This window comes from Bos indicus x Bos taurus, chromosome 1 (genome assembly GCF_003369695.1).
Source record: "Bos indicus x Bos taurus breed Angus x Brahman F1 hybrid chromosome 1, Bos_hybrid_MaternalHap_v2.0, whole genome shotgun sequence".
NCBI lineage: Eukaryota > Metazoa > Chordata > Mammalia > Artiodactyla > Bovidae > Bos > Bos indicus x Bos taurus.
In genome coordinates, this window is record NC_040076.1 from 141763273 (window position 1) to 141780568 (window position 17296).

A 17296-nucleotide genomic window follows, 5' to 3' on the forward strand; every position below is an offset into this window, starting at 1 on the left:
CAGAACATGACCACTACGGTGGTGAGGACCACACTGAGGAACGACGTGTCCCCAGAGGGCATCATCCACCACATGAAGATTGAGAGCCCCATCCACTGCGCCTTCCAGAATGACCTCTTGACCTCATCCGGCTACACGCCCGAGTGGGGGTGAGTGCAGAGGTCTCTCCCCTACTCAAAGGGGCTCATACTGTTCCCAGCGCCTTCATCTGAGGGTTTCTTTAGGGTTTCAGTCACTTGAAGACCCTTCTGAGAGACTGAACGTACACACGGATACTGGCCAGGACTTGACTGCCAGTTTCCCTAGATTTGTCCCCTTTTCCAGTTTGAACCAACCAGAGATAGTCAGGTCTGCTCCCCCAGCCCATCACATAGGATGCCATCCGGCACACCTGAGCTCCCCTTTCCCCTGTGAAACTCATCCCTCCTCTGCCTGCCTTCAGGTCTCCACCAAGCTCTAGTCACCGGGGCTGGCCCCAGCTCCAGCCAGCTTGGGGGAAAAAATAGCCTTCCTCTGCTTGTTCTCACTGGATGGTCTTTTATTTCCGCCCTTCTTTGGAGTTGCATTCTGGGGAGGAATGGGAACAAGTGGGTCAAAGAAGCAGACCCCTGCAAACACTCTGTCTTGCAGGGTTTACACTATCATCGAGGACCTCCACGGCGCTGGAAGTTTCATCACTGAAATGCAGTTATTTATTGGAGACTCTCCGATTCCTCAGAATTACAGCGTGTCTGCCAGCGATGACGTCAAGATCGAAGTAGGGCTCTATAAGCAGAAAAGCAACCTGAAGGTGGTCCTGACCGAGTGCTGGGCCACGCCGTCCAGCGACGCCAGGGACCCGGTCATGTTTGGTTTCATTAACAACAGGTGAGGGCTCAGGGGCCACTGGGCACCTGCCCCCTGCTGTGCAGTCTGATTTTGCTGTTGTTGCTCAGCCATGTCTGACTCTCTGCAACCCCATGAACTGCAGCACACCAGGCTCCTCTGCCCTTCACTGTCTTCTGGAATATTGCAACTTCAGCTTCAGCATCAGTCCTTTCAATGAATATTCAGGGTTGATTTCCTTTAGGGTTGACTGGTTTGATCTCCTTGCAGTCAAAAGGACTCCCAAGAGAATTCCCAGATACACGTGGATGCAGACATGGGTTTAGGCAGTGCCCTCAGGATACCGTCCTGTTGGGAACTGGAGACCTAGCCATCCTTGCCTACTTGGAGACTTGTGGGCATGCTCCAGCTGCACTCAGGTGCCGTGTAAGGAAATTCATCTGGCAACAAGGACAGGAGGGCCAGTTTAGAACTAATGAGTCACCTTCTCTCTTCCCAGCTGCCCCATCCCGAATACACACACGAACGTGATCGAGAACGGCAATTCCAACAAGGCCCGGTTTAAGCTGAAAATCTTTTCCTTCATCAACAACTCCATAGTCTATTTGCACTGCAAACTCCGCATCTGCATGGAATCCCCTGGAGCCACATGCAAAATAGTAAGTGTAACGCTATTCTAAACCTCTGGACTCACGCTCTATGCTATGAGGAGGGAGGCTCCAGGATCAGAAGCCTGGGGTTTGGGCAGCTCTGGGACCCGACTTCATGGAGGAGGTTCTGGGCCCCACAGAATTGGCTTTTAAAAGGCATGCAATGAGGTCTTGATGGTGGACAGCCTTGGGTGGAAGACCCATGTTGCTGGGTGATTCACTGGAGCCCTTCCTGGGGCCATACCCTTCCACTGGCCGTCACATCAGACCTTCCTTCTCATAGTGCTGTAGTGCCTCTCTTCAAGGTGATCGAACATCCTTCTCATAGTGCTGTAGTGCCTCTCTTCAAGGTGATCGAACAACATATTTAGGTGTAAAAATGTTTTAATTTGGAATTCTTTTTAGCAAGTTGACGGAACGCTACTGAATCCTAGCCATTACGCTGTTTAATCTTTTTTATTCTTTCCCGTTCAGCATTTATGCTGGGATTATGAATAACTTTACATTCTCATTTCCTCAGACCTTTGAAACTGAGATGTGCTTTGCATTCCTGGGTTGGAGAATTATTCTTTGTCTACAGACAAGTAGGTACAGTGACTGTCACGTGTCGCCTGTGGCAGAGGATGGCACGGAGAGCTCTGCTGGTCTTTGGGTCAGCCACTGCCTGTTTCTCTTTCCTTTGGGGGAAACACTTTTTCCTGTGCTCCTCACTGAAGTTGGGTGGTTTTCCAGGGTGATCAGCGGCAGGGCATCGTCTGAATGCATAGGAGAAGCCCAGCGACTCTTGGTTTTGTTGTTACTTTTTCTCAAACAGAAGATCTTCTGGAACAGGAGGAAGGGAGCACGGACTCCCAGTGCTTGCCTGTGGAGGGACCCTGACCTGCATCGGCCCCTTAGAAGCACTAAGGGTGTTTTGTTATTTATTTATTTGGCCGTGCTGGGTCTTGGTTGTGGCACACGGGATCTTTAGCTGTGGCGTGTGAACTCTTAGTTGGGGCATGTGGGGTCTAGTTTCCTGAGCAGGGATCAAACCCCGGCACCCTGCACTGGGAGCATGGAATGGTCTTAGTCACCGGACCACCAGGGAGGTTCCAGCACCAAGGACGTTAATGGCCATGACAGCCTCGGTAAGGAGCTGCCGGTTCTCAAATTCTCTCTAATACGGGCTGCACATACTTCTTTCCAACTTCCTTTGGGATAGGTGTTGTATTGTCTTCCCAGGGCTGCTGTAGCAAAGTGTGTGCGTGCATGCGTGCGTGCGAAGTTGCTTCAGTTGTGTCCAACTCTTTGTGACTCTATGGACTCTAGCCCGATAGGCTCCTCTGTCCATGGGATTTCCCAGGCAAGAATACTGGAGTGGGTTGCCATACCCTCCTCCAGGGGATCCTCCCAATCCAGGGATCGAATCCCCATCTTTTGCGTCTGTTGCATTGGCAGGAGGGTTCTTTACCATTAACACCACCTGGGAAGCCCTGCTGTAACAAAGTAACACAGGCTTAAATAGCAGAAATCTCTCCTCGCACAGCTCTGGAAGCTGGAAGTCCAAGATGGAAGTGTCGGCTAGGTTATTCCTCCTGGGGCTGTGGGGAGAATCTGTTGAGGTCCGGCTCTCTGCCTGGTCAGTGCCACCTTCTCCCTATGTCTTCACACATCTTCCCTCTGTGCACGCCTGTGTCTGTGTGCAAATGCCCCTGTTTACAAGGACACAATCACACTGGGTTAGGGTCCACCCTAATGGCCTCATCTTACCTGGATCCTCTGCAAAGACTTTAATTCCACCTAGGGTCACATCCACTGGTACTGGGGTTAGGACTGTAACATCTTTGGGGGCGGGGCACAGTGCACTCGGTCACAGGTATATAGCAAGTAGATTCTATGTCACTGAAACTTTTTGTAAGGCAAAGGCATTAAAAGGAGCAAGTGTCTGCAGCAGGCTGTGAAGAACACAAAGGTGACTCTGAGATGAAGCCAGAGCTAGTAACTGGAGACAGCTCAGGAGGCTACATCTCACTTCCTCAGACCCGCCTGCTGCCTGGTACTCCCCTCATCTAGCTGGGCATCCAGCCTGGTACAGTCCTTTGGTCCAGGTGATCTGGGCTCCCCAACATCCTTCCCCACTGATTGAACACATCCCTTGTGACTTGATGTTTCTAGCAGGAAAGAGCGTGTGCAAATCAGTGTACCATCCCTGAGAGTGGGTACCTTTCTCATAACCATTTTTCAACTAATGTGAACACTTTTTTCCTATGAAAACAACAGAACTGTGATGACTTTCGGTCACTGAGAAGCAGCGAGCCATCCGTGATGCACCAGATGTCCTGGGGACCCCTGATTCGGTCTGAAGGTGAGCAGGTGACTCGGGTTAGACAACTAAACCTGGGCATTGATTCAGAAACTGCTAGCTGTCCCCAAATATCTGTTCTTCCCTCCTTCAATGGTAATAGAACCCTCAGTTTTTAGGGGACAGGTGGCTGCCAGGAAAAACTTTAGTTCCCAGCCAACTTCACAGCACGAGTGGCTGCATGAGTGAACTCTGGTTAATAAGATGCAAAGTGAAGTGAAGTGAAGTGAGTCAGTCGTGTCCGACTCTTTGCGATCCCATGGACTGTAGCCTACCAGTCTCCTCTGTCCATGGAATTCTCCAGGCAAGAATACTGGAGTGGGTTACCATTTTCTTCTCCAGGGGATCTTCCCGACCCAGGGATTGAACCCAGGTCTCCTGCATTGCAGGCAGATGCTTTACCATCTGAGCTACCAGGGAAGCCCCAATAAGATGCAAACGGGAGTGTCAAACGCCCTCCTTATAAACACATGTCACGCACCCCGCTGCCTGACACGCAGGGGAGGTGGCTGCAGCCAGCTACCACCTGGGGCCATGAGGACCATCCGGACAGGAGCTGGAAGGAACTGGTGCCCCAGGACACCCTGGAGCCAAGCTGCGGGGCCAGGCTTGAGCTCTGACCTCCCATTTTTATGCCAGAAAGAAAGAAACTGCCGTTTTCTTTGTACTGCTATTTTGGGGTTTTCTCTTTCTGGCAGCTAAACCTAATCCTAGTTGATTTTCCCTTTTTATTCTGTTTCTTCCTAATCCGGACGGCCTTCTTTGTCTCTCTATTTTCTTGTTCAAGAACCTCTGGGTTCTGGAGGCAGGGTGTAAACCAGGACAGGAGTCCTGACCAGAGCTTGGGAAGGAAGGCTTTCAGCCAATGATATTCAGCTGCTGGTTCTCATCCAGAACATTTCAGAAATTTAAAAGATCACAGGTCCCCAGCCAGGCCCAGGCCTGTCCACTCAGGGTCTCCCAAGCTGGACTCCAGGCCCTGGCGTTCGCACTGGTCCTTGGGCAACCACTGGCCCGGGTCCTGGGACAGTGCTTTTCCTGGCCTCTTCATTGTCTTAAATTGCCGAGAGCTGGTTGATCTGGGGCTCTAATATGAAAGAGAACATATATGTGAATTACATTCACTAAGAATCATAAACTGAGTGGTTAAAATAACAGAAAATACTCTTGAAATCTGGAGACACATATCTAAGATCACATAATGGGTGGGGCTGGCTCCTTCCAAAGTCTCCAAGGGCCTCCGTTCCAGGCCTGGCTCCCAGCCTCTGCCGGTCCTACTGGGTGACCTGGCTGTGGCCGCCTCCCTCCAGCCTCTGCCTCCGTCATCTCGTGGCTTCTCTTGAGCACCTCTGTCTTCTTATGGGGACACTGGTCATTGAATTAGGGGCCTCTCCCACTTCAGTATAACTTCTTAACTAATGACATCCCCAAGGACCATATTTCTGAATAAGGTCGCATTCTGAGGCACTGGAGGTTCAGACCCAACACATATTTTTTGGAGGATTGTGCTTCAACATGTAACACTGTTTGCTGGCCTTTTAAAGGAAGAATCCACCCAGGCAATCCCTGAATCTGTGCTGCCAACAGATCATCTATCAGCATCATACTTTTTTGCACTTAATTTTTGGAAATCATCCATGGCCATTTACTTTTCCAGAGAACATAATTTCTCAGACACTACAGTTTTGTGTGTGTGTGTGTGTGTGTGTGTGTAAGAAGTTGAGAAAGTTTGAGGTTAATGTCCTATAGGCTTCTGAAATGAACCAGTGGGAAGGGTCTGGAACAATTGTGGAGGAGGCTCAGAAGTGAGAAGCCTGGGGGTCCCCAGATGGTTGCTGAGTTCAGCCTCTGGAAAGCCTGGGTTCTAGGTTCCCAGCTCCTGGGTTTTTGCACACCTCCATCACTATCCCTCACTGAGATGTGTCCCCGTCACAGGGGCAGTGACAGTCTTTGCAGAAGGAGTGATCATGTACGTCACACCATGATGTCGCCACTGCCCTGTGCGTGGGTGCTTACGCTTCTGGGGGAGGACCCATGTCTTTTAAGTGTCTCATCCATCAGGGCTGACATGTGGATGTCATGTTTAAGGAGACATTCCCACTGATGGTGCAGGTCACGTTGCAACACAGGCTTGCTCTCTATTTGTAAGCATCTCTCCTGAAACAGTAACCATTCCTGGACCCTGATAACCAGTGGATAGTACTGGCCTGTGGACTCCATTCAGAGCAGCTCTGAGTCAGTAGTTGGTTAAGACCACTTGACTATAGGGAACAGAAACCCAGCTGGAGAGGCAGCAACCAAACAGGTTCCCTTGTCTCTGGAGCTGGCAGTCTGGGGCTGCGGCTAGACTCCACGGGGCCAACCATGTAGGGCCTCTTCTGCTTTTCTCCTGCAGCATCCTCAAGGGAGACAGTCCCCCCCTTATGGTCACAAGCTGGCCCCTGACATGAGATACAGAAGGAGGGTGGAATCTCCATGGTACCATCCACTGGAGGCTGGATTTAAGGGCCAGCTGTGAATGAGTTGTTAGGAAGCTGGTGACCCAGAGTCTTGGGGCCTCAGGTTCCTTAGAAGGTTGCAGGTGCTCCAGCAATCATTCCCAGTATCCTCATCCCAGTGTGGCCCTCCCTTTGGAGGATGGGGTTGCCTGGTTTCCAGCTGACCCATCATGCAGGCTGTCTGAAGGGAGCCTCTTCTAAGCCATCGTTGACCACTTTGTTGCACATGCCTGAGCTGTGACTGGGGGCCCAGGGCAGCAGGCACTTCAGGCCACAGCCCCAGAAATGGGAAACGGGGTCTCAAGTGTCCCTTTTTGCCCAAGAAGGCTTTCATACCCAGACCTTTCTGGTAAGCTCCTGTGGTAAGACTGAGATAAAATTTACCTAATATAAAGTTAACTTTAAAAATAAACTATTGGGTAGAATTTAGCACGCTCACAGTGTGGTACGACCATTACCTTTCTCTAGCTCCAAAACATATGCATCCCCCAAAGCAGTTGCAAGCCCACAGAGAGTGAACCCCAGCCCCACTCCCACCCCTGAAACCATGAGGTCGCTCTCTGACTCGTTTCCCTAAAAACAGGATCACAAGACTACTTGTGGTCCTCGGCAATCGTGCCTGTCACTCAGCGCAGTGGGTGTTTTCAAGGCTCATCTGTGTCCCACGTAATGTGTGGCAGAACCTCCTCCCTTTTATGGCTGAATGCCATTCCTCTGGGTGATGGATCACGTTTGTTCATTCAGCCTTTGATGGATTCGGGTCTGTTTCCCCTTTCTGCTGCTGTGAACCTGCATATATGAGTATTTATTTGCATCCCTGTTTTCAGCAGTTTTGGGTCCAGACTCCCATGCGCTTTCTTGCCCCTGAGTCTGGGAAAGGCTGGCTCCCCGGTGCTTTGTTGCATGTGGGTACAGGCAACGAGTCCACTGAGCTCTCTGCCCCCCCCGCACTGCCTGTGGCTCCCACGTGGTCTCCTCTTCTTGGCCAGTGACCATCCAGAGGATGAGCAGGAGGAGCTGTCCCCTCTGCTGTGCTCTCCTGGGCTTGAGGCACCTGCTCTGGCACCTCTGGGAGCCTGCGGGTTCACAGGCACACTGAGCAGCTGCCACGGGAGAGCCTGCTCCATCATGGGCTCCAACCTGAATCCTCCATCTAGGGGCGGTGCTGGGGCTCAGCCGGGACCCGGCCCCGCTGCTGTGGGTGGACCTCCCACCCGCACCGTCTCACCCCTGTAGGTGTTACCCAGTCCAAGCTCGCTCCGTTCGCTGCATGATAGGCCAATACATCTGAGAGACAAAGGGTTAAGATAAGCGACTTTATTCAGGCAGCCCACTGACCAAGAAGATGGCAGGCTTGTGCCTCAAAATAACCATCTTGTCAGGGGTCTGGGTGCCAGGTTCCTTTACAGAGTCAGAGAGAAAGAAGCAAGGAGGAACTAAAGTCAAAAGGCAGAACAGAGAGGGAGGGGCAGTGGGGAAGTAAAGCGAAAGGGTCTGCAGTCTTGCAGAACATCTCCACGGGAGTGGCCAGCCTTTGGAAGGGGTGTGCTAATCACTTCTGTTCAAAGGTGGGTCAGTTCAGTTGCTCAGTCATGCCCTACTCTTTGTTACCCCATGGACTGCAGCATGCCAGGCTTCCCTGTCCATTACCAACTCCTGGAGCTTGCTCAAACTCATGTCCATAGAGTCAGTGATGCATTCTAACCATTTCATCCTCTGTCATCCCCTTCTCCTTCTGCCTGTAATCTTTCCCAGCATCAGGGTCTTTTCCAGTGGGTCAGTTCTTCAGATCAGGTGGCTAAAGCACTGGAGCTTCAGTTTCAACATCAGTCCTTCCAATGAATATTCGGGTCGATTTCCTTTAGGATTGACTGGTTTGATCTCCTTGCAGTCCAAGGGACTCTCAAGAGTCTTCTCCAACACCACAGTTGAAAAGCATCAATTCTTCGGCACTCAGGTTTCTTTATAGTCCAACTCTCACATCCATACATGACTACCAGAAAAACCATAGCCTTGACTAGACAGACCTTTGTGGGCAAAGCAACACCTCTGCTTTTTAATATGCTATCTAGGTTTGTCATAGCTTTTCTTCCAAGAAGCAAGTGTCTTTTAATTGTATGGCTGCAGTCACCAACTCCTGTGACTTTGGACTCCCCCCCACAAAATAAAGTCTCTCACTGTTTCCATTGATTCCCCATCTATTTGCTATGACGTGATGGGTCCAGATGCCATGATCTTCATTTTCTGAATGTTGAGTTTTAAGCCAGCTTTTTCACTCCCCTCTTTCACTTTTATCAAGAGGCTCTCTGTTCTTCTTCACTTTCTGCCATAAGGGTGGTGTCATCTGCATATCTGAGGTTATTGATATTTCTCCTGGCAATCTTGACTCCATCTTGTGCTTCATCCAGCCTGGCATTTCGCATGATGTACTCTGCATGTGGGTAGGGTCCGATTATCTGTAAGCTGAGCAAAGGCACTCTCAGACATGCAGAGGGACAGAGTCCTCTGAGGCTGACCATTGTGTATGATTGTAATAATAGTCAAAAGCAATGAAAAGCAAGTTAAAGAAACAGTTCCAACATGGAGTCAGAACTGGCTTCTTCTGTGCAACACAGGGTCACCTCTGGCGGCAGGGCCAGGCCTGGGAGCTGGCTACCTGGTCCTCATCGTGGGGACCGCCTGCGCCTTGGTGGCCGGGGCCACTGCCCTCCTTGTCCGGCACTACCAGAGAATGACTGGAAAATACGACTTCAAAGCCCGGACCGACAACTTCAGCTACCAGGTGTTCCACGAGTAAGGAGCCCGGCTGCCCTACAGGTGGGTGCCAAGCGAGACCCTCTGACGTGGGAGTCCCGCCTTCACCACTGATGGTGACCACACAGCGTATCCAGGGGTTTTGGCTGCGGGTAGATTTGTGGGTGTTGCTGTCTCATACCTGCAACACTGTGTGATTTTTAATAAGAAATATATATTTGGTCTTTATCCACTGTTCCTGGTACATGTGTGTGTGCTCAGTCGCTGTCATGTCTGACTCTTTTGTGACCCCATGGACTATAGCCCCCCAGGCTCCTCTGTCCATGGGATTCTCCAGGCAAAAATACTTGAGTGGGTTTCCATGCCCTCCCCCAGGGGCTCTTCCTGACCCAGGGATCAAACCCACATCTCTTATGTCTTATGCGTTGGCAAGCAGGTTCTTTACCACTAGTGCCAGCTGGGAAGCCCAACTTCAGCTCAACTTTCCTCTAACATTAAAGACAACAGCTGCCTTGGCCAGGTACCTTCTCATCTGATTTGGGACCCTTGAGGCGTGGTCATGAAGACCCTTACATTTACTGACCCTGCTCCATACTGTCCTCGTTGGGGGTACTGTCAAGTGGACACGCTCTGCAGTGGCTAGCCCATGTCCCCTTCTTCCATCCCATTTAGCCTGTCATTCTCTCGAGATAACAGACCTTCAGCACAATTCAGTTTTACAGTGTGGTAGACCTGGGATTCATTCTTTAAATGAAGACAGTGGGCTCAGAGAGCTCAATCACCCGGGTCGGTCACACAGCAGAGCCTGGGTTACTTCTCCATGAGGTAGCGTCTCTTTCTGATTGACTTCGTTGTGACCAGAGAAATTATCCCCTGCTCCAGGAGCTGGTCCTGGAGACACTGGGAATGTGATGTCCTCATCTGATCTCACCTGGTCTCAGCCCCCACTAACCTGAGAGCCCTTGTGACTCCAGGCCCTGGAGCCCTAACATCCCATGGGAAGGACTGGGCCCGGGCCCATCACCACCCCACATAGAATCACAAGGAAATTTCATTTTCTTACTTCAGATATAAAATAAGAATGACAAAGGAGGCCAATACTTGTCCTGGGGAATTTCCAAGAAATCTGGTGAGTTGACCAGGGAGGCTGGCCCCTGCTCAAAATTAAAACACAGAGGGAAAATTGGCCTCTGGTCTTTTCTTAAGCTCCTGGGACTTCTGTCTTCCCAAGTATATAAGGAAGAAACCTATAACTAGTTCTCAAGTTCTTGCAAAAATCTACTCTTTGGAAAACATCAAAGAAACATCCCCGAGGTTGACGCTTGGCACAGCCCCACTGGGCGACGAGCCCTGTGTCCGGGTGGGTGGTCTACAAATAATGCAAAGGCACAGAGTCCCCCGGGTGTGGCCGCCTGGCTCAAGTGTGTGCACCGTCAACTGCCTGCTTACCAGAGGGGGTGGCCCTCAGCCGAGCCCAGGTTCCCATACCTCCTGGAGTCTCTGCCCTTTTATTGGGCCCAGCCTGGCCCCATTCAGCAAGAACAGATGTCGTGTCCTCAGCACTGGCAGTAACTCTCTGCTCCTCACCCTCCCAGGGTTTCCAGCATAAACCTTGCCTTTCCTGGCACAGACTGACCCAGATGATCTTCCCTACACAGGTAGCTGTGATCAAGTTCCAGTCATCACTCAAGCCTTGATGGGAGCCTGTTTTGTCCTACATCCAGGCTTCGATGAGCCCCAGAATGGAGAGAACACACAGACTATGCCTACCCCCAGGAGGCCCGTCCTCCATGTGGGTCCCAGACAAGCAGCAGCAGCAGGAGGGCGAGAGGAGCTGGTGGAGAAGCATGCAGGAGCCTGGACGCCGGGAGCCCCAGACACAGGGATTTTCAAACCAAGCTCCAATACAGCTCTGCCATCACCCAATCACCGCCACCACCCAGAGCTCCCAGCCCTGTTACCACCGCAAGTGTTCCAAGCCCCTGTCTTGGCTTTGCTCACTATTGACATCTATCACTTACCACCCACCCACCCATCCTTGTGCCCCTCTGTTAAATACACAATATTTCACTTTCTCAAAGATATTTGACATCACACTTGAAATCCTATTTTTAAAAATAGGTCAGTCATAAAAAAGTACTGCTAATGTGATTTTTAGTAGACACATATACCCTTTGACTTTAGTCCTGTATTATTACCAAGATATTGTTTCTATGTACACAGCAGTGACTCAGAAAGCACTCTATTAATATGAAAATCTTTATAGCAAGTAGGAAAATATTATATATATATATATATATATATATATATATATATATATCCCTATTTTATATTTTTCCAAGCATTTTCACAGCTACTAAAATAAATAAGTTACCTGGGGGTGAGGCACTATTTACCCATTGCATAATGGGTAACCATAAAATGAATGGGTGAGTTCTTTACATAAGTTTACAAAATGAGCTCATGAGGAAATAGGTCTAGAAACTACGTTTTAGTTTAGAGTTTTCTTCATTGCACCATGCTAAGAGATAATGCTTCTTACTTTACTTGAAGTACATGGACTTTGTATTTGATACCTAACACCTAAGAGTATAGTGTTTTTCCTTGATGAACTTGGAGTTAGAACATGGTCTTAGTTTTTAATTCATAGTTAATTTTATTGAATGTTTTTAATTCATAGGATTAATTTTATTGAGTGTAATTAACATGGGACATTAGGGAGATGTATTTTGATTTATTGAAAATCCCAGAGTCACGATAGAATTACAATATGCAGTACCATGGATAATGATTCTGAGCGAATGGAATAAATTGCTACGACACTGAAAGAGGCCCGTGCTGACTGCTCTGTCTGGTTCCATCCACCTCACAAACTCACTCAGCATCTGCACATGCTGTGTGTCAAGGACACCAGGAGCCCGTCTTGGCTCTTCCTGAGCTGTGTCCACTTGTTCTGACATCAGCTCAGGACCTCTCACTGACCTTTCTTGAGGAAGAGACAGTTAGTGTTCAAGCTTGAGACCTGTGACTGTGTGGCTGTTTGGATCTTAGGTAAAGTGGTGGATGTGGACTTTAGAACTCCATCTTTAAAACTTCATCCACAGTGTTCGTGTAATCTCAGTTACCACTGTGTCCATTCACTAGTGTTTTCTGTAATAATGAAACTTTGGTCACCCCCCTCTTTTTCCTTCCACTGCCCTAGTCCCCTCTTTGACAAGTATTTCCTGAGTGTATACTATGCACCAGGGCCTGAGCTCAGAGCGGGAGATCATGAGAGGCAGCTTGGTTCTGCCCTCAAAGGGCACATGGTCTTGTGGGGGAGAGACACTCAAATCGACTGATGATGGGAGTCATGACAAGTACTGAGAGGGGCAAGAACGTGTGTGTCGTGAGGTGCCCTGACCTGGTCCACCCATCCACTCACCCACCCGTCCACCGTTCTCCTCTCTGCCCATCCACCCAACCACTCTTCATCCATCCCTCACCCCCTCCCTCCAGCCTTCCTTCCTCCCATTCATCCATCCATCCAACCAGCAAAGATTGCTGAGTTCCCGTTCTTATGCTGACATTGTGTGCGTGCACACTAAGTCGCTTTAGTCGTGTCTGACTCTGCGACCCCCATGGACAGTAACCCGCCAAACTCCTCCATCCGTGGTATTCTCCAGGCAAGAATACTGGAGTGGGTTGCCATGCCCTCCTCCAGGGGACCTTCCTGACCCAGATATCGAAACTGTGTCTCTTATGCCTCCTACGTTTACCACTAGCGCTACTGGGAAGCCGTATACTGACATTCGGAAGACAGAGTGAAGTAGAGTCCATGTCTCCAGAAACTCAACATCCAGCTAAAGAAAAGCCCCTATGAATCTTATGTGCAGTAAAGTCAGGGAAGCCAAGGAGAGAGGGAGGGAGCCAGAATTATGCATGTGTGTGCCCGTGTGCTCACATTACTCTCCAAGAGAGTCTGGGGTGCTGCTGGGTAAAGTTAGGCTCAGGCTGTATGTTGCTTGTGGTTTAATCCCTCTGATTGAAGACTCTGCTGGCATGGCTCAGGAACTGAATTCAAAGCATTGTGAAACAGAAGGAGGAAGGGCAGGATCCAGGGCGGCCCTGGACGTCTGTAGAGATTGTTCACTGCTTTTCAATGCAGAGGTCACCCCCAGAGTTGTGCAAAGCACACTCTGTGAGGCCAGACTTGGGAACCTCGGAGACCCTCCAAAAGACCCCTCCCGGGACAGAGTGGGCTGTCCTGCCTATCCAGGGTGGGGATTGCATGAGTGTGGTGCACACACCTGTGAAGTGAAAGTTGCTCAGTTGTGTCCAACTCTTTCGACCCCATGTGCTATACAGTCCATGCAATTCTCCAGGCCAGAATACTGGAGTGGGTAGCCTTTCCTTCTCCAGGGGATCTTCCCAAACCAGGGATCGAACCCAGGTCTCCTGCATTGCAGGCGGATTCTTTACCAGCTGAGCCACAAGAGAAGCCTGTGCACACACCTTGTAGATATTAATTATACACCTTCTCACTTTAAAATGGAGAAAGTAGGGGAAATGGAGTCTTTATGCAACTTTCCCAAACAGCTAGTAAGTGGAGACACGAACTGAAACCAGGCCTGCCTGCTTGGAAAGTCCTGTGATCCTCTCCGCTAGGGGGAGTCTGATGAAAACCAGGGATCTGATGGAGGCGGAGACTCACCGCATCCGCCTGGTACCCTCCGGCCCAAGCTGCGCTACCCCTAAACCACCACGAGATGGCGGCGCAGACCAGGGAGGGAGACCCGTTTTTTCTGCAGCCACCACTGCCCTGCTTCTCTGGTTTGAACGCTTTCGCCCTGTTGTGAGCTTCTCGGCTGCGAAGGAATGAAATCTGAAATCATTCCATAGAGCTTCGGGGTCTCAGGGCACGTGTCTGCTGGGGTGGGACTCAGACAACCGCGCTGATGGTGAGGAAAAAAGTAATCAATAGTCAATCTAAGAATGAAATGAAAATTTTTATTCTAGCCAACCTGAGGATTATGACCAGGAGATGTCTTGCAGTAGCTCCCGGGAATGTTCCAAAGAGGTAGAGGGGAGGGGTGTAGGTAGTATACGTGTGGTTTGGGGGAGAGGGTGTGCAGTCAAGCATACACCTTAGTGGAAGGCTGCTGCTGTCACAGGAAACAGCATCTCGGTTAACGGTTTGGGTGCTTTCTTGAGGATGGAAAGATGCAAGAATCCAGGATCATACAAAATTTCTCCTGAAAATCTCTATCTGAGGGCCGGTCTTCCCCAAGCACAGAGGGCCTCATCCTGATCTTCACCTTGTCGGTCAGCGACTGCAGAGCTTGCTGACTTGATTCTTGTGGAACTGGAGGGAGGGCAACGTTCCTATTTTACAGTCCCTTCCCTTTTGATCTTAATTTCAACCAACGTTTGCAGGCATTTCATGACCAGTTTGTCCCAAGGCTCTAAGAGTGCTCTTTCCTGGGTCAGGTGCAGGCTGACAGGCTGCTCCGTGCACTTGTTCTTGGACAAGGCCCTGATGACCGGGGCCCAAAGCTTCTGGCCCGCCTGTCCTACTGGTCTGGCCCAGGAAATGGGTCCCTCCTGTTGCTTCTTTCTGCAACTAATTACACGATTACAATCATTTTTCTTATGGGACTACATATTTGGTCAATCATTTCAGGTCACCTCGTTGCTACTGGGACTTCCCTGATGGCTCAGTGGTAAAGAATCCACGTGCAATGCAAGAGATGCAGCAGATGTGGGTTCCATCCCTGGGCTGGGAAGATCCCCTGGAGGAGGAGATGGCAACCCACTCCAGTATTCTTGCCTGAGAAATCCCATGGACAGAGGAGCTTGTGGGCTACAGTCCATGAGGTTGTGAATAATTGGACATGACTGAGCACATACATTCACAAAGTAAGTATTGCAGCTAAGAACTTCCGTGAAATGCAGCCCAGTACTCAGCAGGTCATCTGAGCAGTCTGTTCCAATGGCTACCTTTAAGGGAAATGATATATGGGCATTTTACATCAAGTTCACTGAAGACGTCTGCATGCACATGCTGAGTGGAGGGTCATTGTGACCCTTACAGGACTGAGAAAGGGAAGCTGTCTTCTAAGGAGTTATGGGGTTGGTGTCAGGAGAAGAAAAATTGATGTTTAGGGTTGAGCAGGAATTTCTGCTCTGGGGAGGTCTGGTTAAAACACAATGTGCACCGGAGGAAGGGGAGCGGGGAGAAAGCGGGCCCAACAGCAGAAAAAAAGGCTTATATTCAGTTCCCTTGTTTTATCTTAAGATGTGAGTTTTTACTTCATCCCTGGTCTTTCAGGGTGGGCAGACCCAGTGCCTTCATAGCAGGGGACTTAGAGGCGCCGGCCTGGGCGGCTGTGGGGCTGGCTCTGCGTGGACTCTGCCTTCCTGCCTGGACTTCCCGAGGGAGGGGCGCCTTCCTTCTCACCCCTCTTTGTTTCTGCGAGGAAAAGGGCAGCCACGGCAGGAAACGGTGTCTCTGTGCGGTAAAACCCAGGGTAAACTTCCCTGGACCAGCACTGGGGTGTCGGGGCCACAGCGGGACTGCCGGCAGCGGGAGTTCCGGCTGGCATGGGGAGATGAGTCCTAGAACCGGGCAGGTGTGGGCTAAGCTTCACCAGCCTCATGTGGGCGCAGGCCCCTGGGGCGCATCTTGAATACTCTCTGCGGTTGTCCTGAGTCTTGGGCACGTCTCTTTCCAGGGACACAGAATGAGGTCAAGGTGGCAACGTGGCCAGGCCTGGGATGGAGACCCAGTCCACCACCCGCTCAAGCGGCTGAGGGGTCCCGTCTGTGTCCAGGGTCCCCGGTAGCCCGGTCACCACGGGGACCCCTGGTGGAGGAGGAGAGTAGCTCAGGGAGGGAACGGCTGTGGAGCCTGGGCTGAACATGAACGGGGCACCTCAGTGCTCGCATCGTCCAGGAGGTTGTGTCACGGTGGAGCCCGGCGAGGCCTCCGGCTTCCACTGTGGCCCTGTGCTCCGAAGACACTTCCACCCCTGGACCAGGCTTCGCGCTCCCTCGGGGAGGGGGCGGGCTGGCCCAGGCTCAGGAGCGCGTGGGCCTTCCTGGGAGCTAGTCGACTTCTGTCCCAAGGACTGGCCTCTCTCAGGTTTAGCTCCCCCTTTCGCCAAGATGGAACCACGGCCATCGTTTGCTGCTGTCCCCACCCCAGCAACCCACACGGCACTCCAATCTAGTTTCTAACCTGAGCTGCCCTCTCCAGAGGCCTGGTCCCCACGACAGAGGTCCGGCTCACCAGACGTTCCGTCTCTTTCCCAGCAAACCTCCTGTAACTCTTGAGTTTCACCAGGTCTGGCCACGTGCTGCCTTAGGGGTGAACAGACCGGACCCCGCATGCCCCAGTAGCCCCTGGACGCCTCGGTCATGGACAGAAGTGCCACCACTAAGCTGATCCCGGAGCCCTGCCTGGAGCAGCTGGGGACTCCATGTGGGCAGCCCAGTGCCCGGGTGACCTGCTTTTCAGGTCAGGGAAGATCTGTCACCCGCTTCCCACCCCATGCCCAGAAGGGGGCAGGTGCTGGGTGGGCAACTGCCCCCATGCCTTCTGGGTCGCCTCTACCGGGCCCCTCCCTTACCTGCGGGCCTGCAGCCAGGCCCACCCCTGTGGGTGGGGAGGGATGGGACGAAGCACAGGATCCAGGTTGCTGCCCTGGCTTGTTCATCACCCTGGGGCTTCCGGCCTCCAGTCCTCGGACCGTCTGGTCCCACTCCTGCCAGCTGCTGACCAAGGTCTGGGGCTCTGATGCCCTGGGAGGCTGCTAGGTGCAGAAAACACCTTCATGGGGACTGAAAATTTAAAATGTCATTTATGAGGTTGATTTTTAAAAGACAATTCATTTTCCTTAATTAAATTCAACTTGTGAATCTTTTAAATTTATTTTGCATGCATCTGGGGACTTCTGCCAATCACTTTGAAGGGGACCTTGGAGTTTGGTGAAAAGTGATAGAAACTGTCATGACCAATCCTGTTAATTAAATTGGGCATTTAAAACTGTATTTACAAATTTTATTTCTTTGATTTTCTTTCTAAGGAGCTTCAACTGTATGACCCCTGTGCTTTAAAAATCTCCAGTGAGGCTGCTGAGAACAGACCAAGCCTAGAAGCTTGGTCTCAGGGTCTGAGGCACATACGGATTCTCTTTACATATCTAATCCATTTCTCTCATGCCTTTCAACTTGAATGTACAAGCCTA

At 50.9% G+C, this 17296-nt stretch overlaps 1 protein-coding gene across 1 annotated transcript in view; it reads left to right on the forward strand.

The window, feature by feature from the left end:
- UMODL1 (uromodulin like 1) overlaps window positions 1-11314 on the forward strand; it is a 77446-nt gene extending 66132 nt beyond the window's left edge. Inside the window, exons 19-24 of the mRNA XM_027551195.1 lie at window positions 4-149; window positions 631-867; window positions 1325-1484; window positions 3735-3819; window positions 8930-9131; window positions 10727-11314. Coding sequence (XP_027406996.1) covers window positions 4-149; window positions 631-867; window positions 1325-1484; window positions 3735-3819; window positions 8930-9111 — 810 coding nt within the window. The 3' untranslated portion in view covers window positions 9112-9131; window positions 10727-11314. The remainder of the gene's footprint in view (window positions 1-3; window positions 150-630; window positions 868-1324; window positions 1485-3734; window positions 3820-8929; window positions 9132-10726) is intronic.
- The last annotated feature ends 5982 nt before the right edge of the window (window positions 11315-17296 follow it).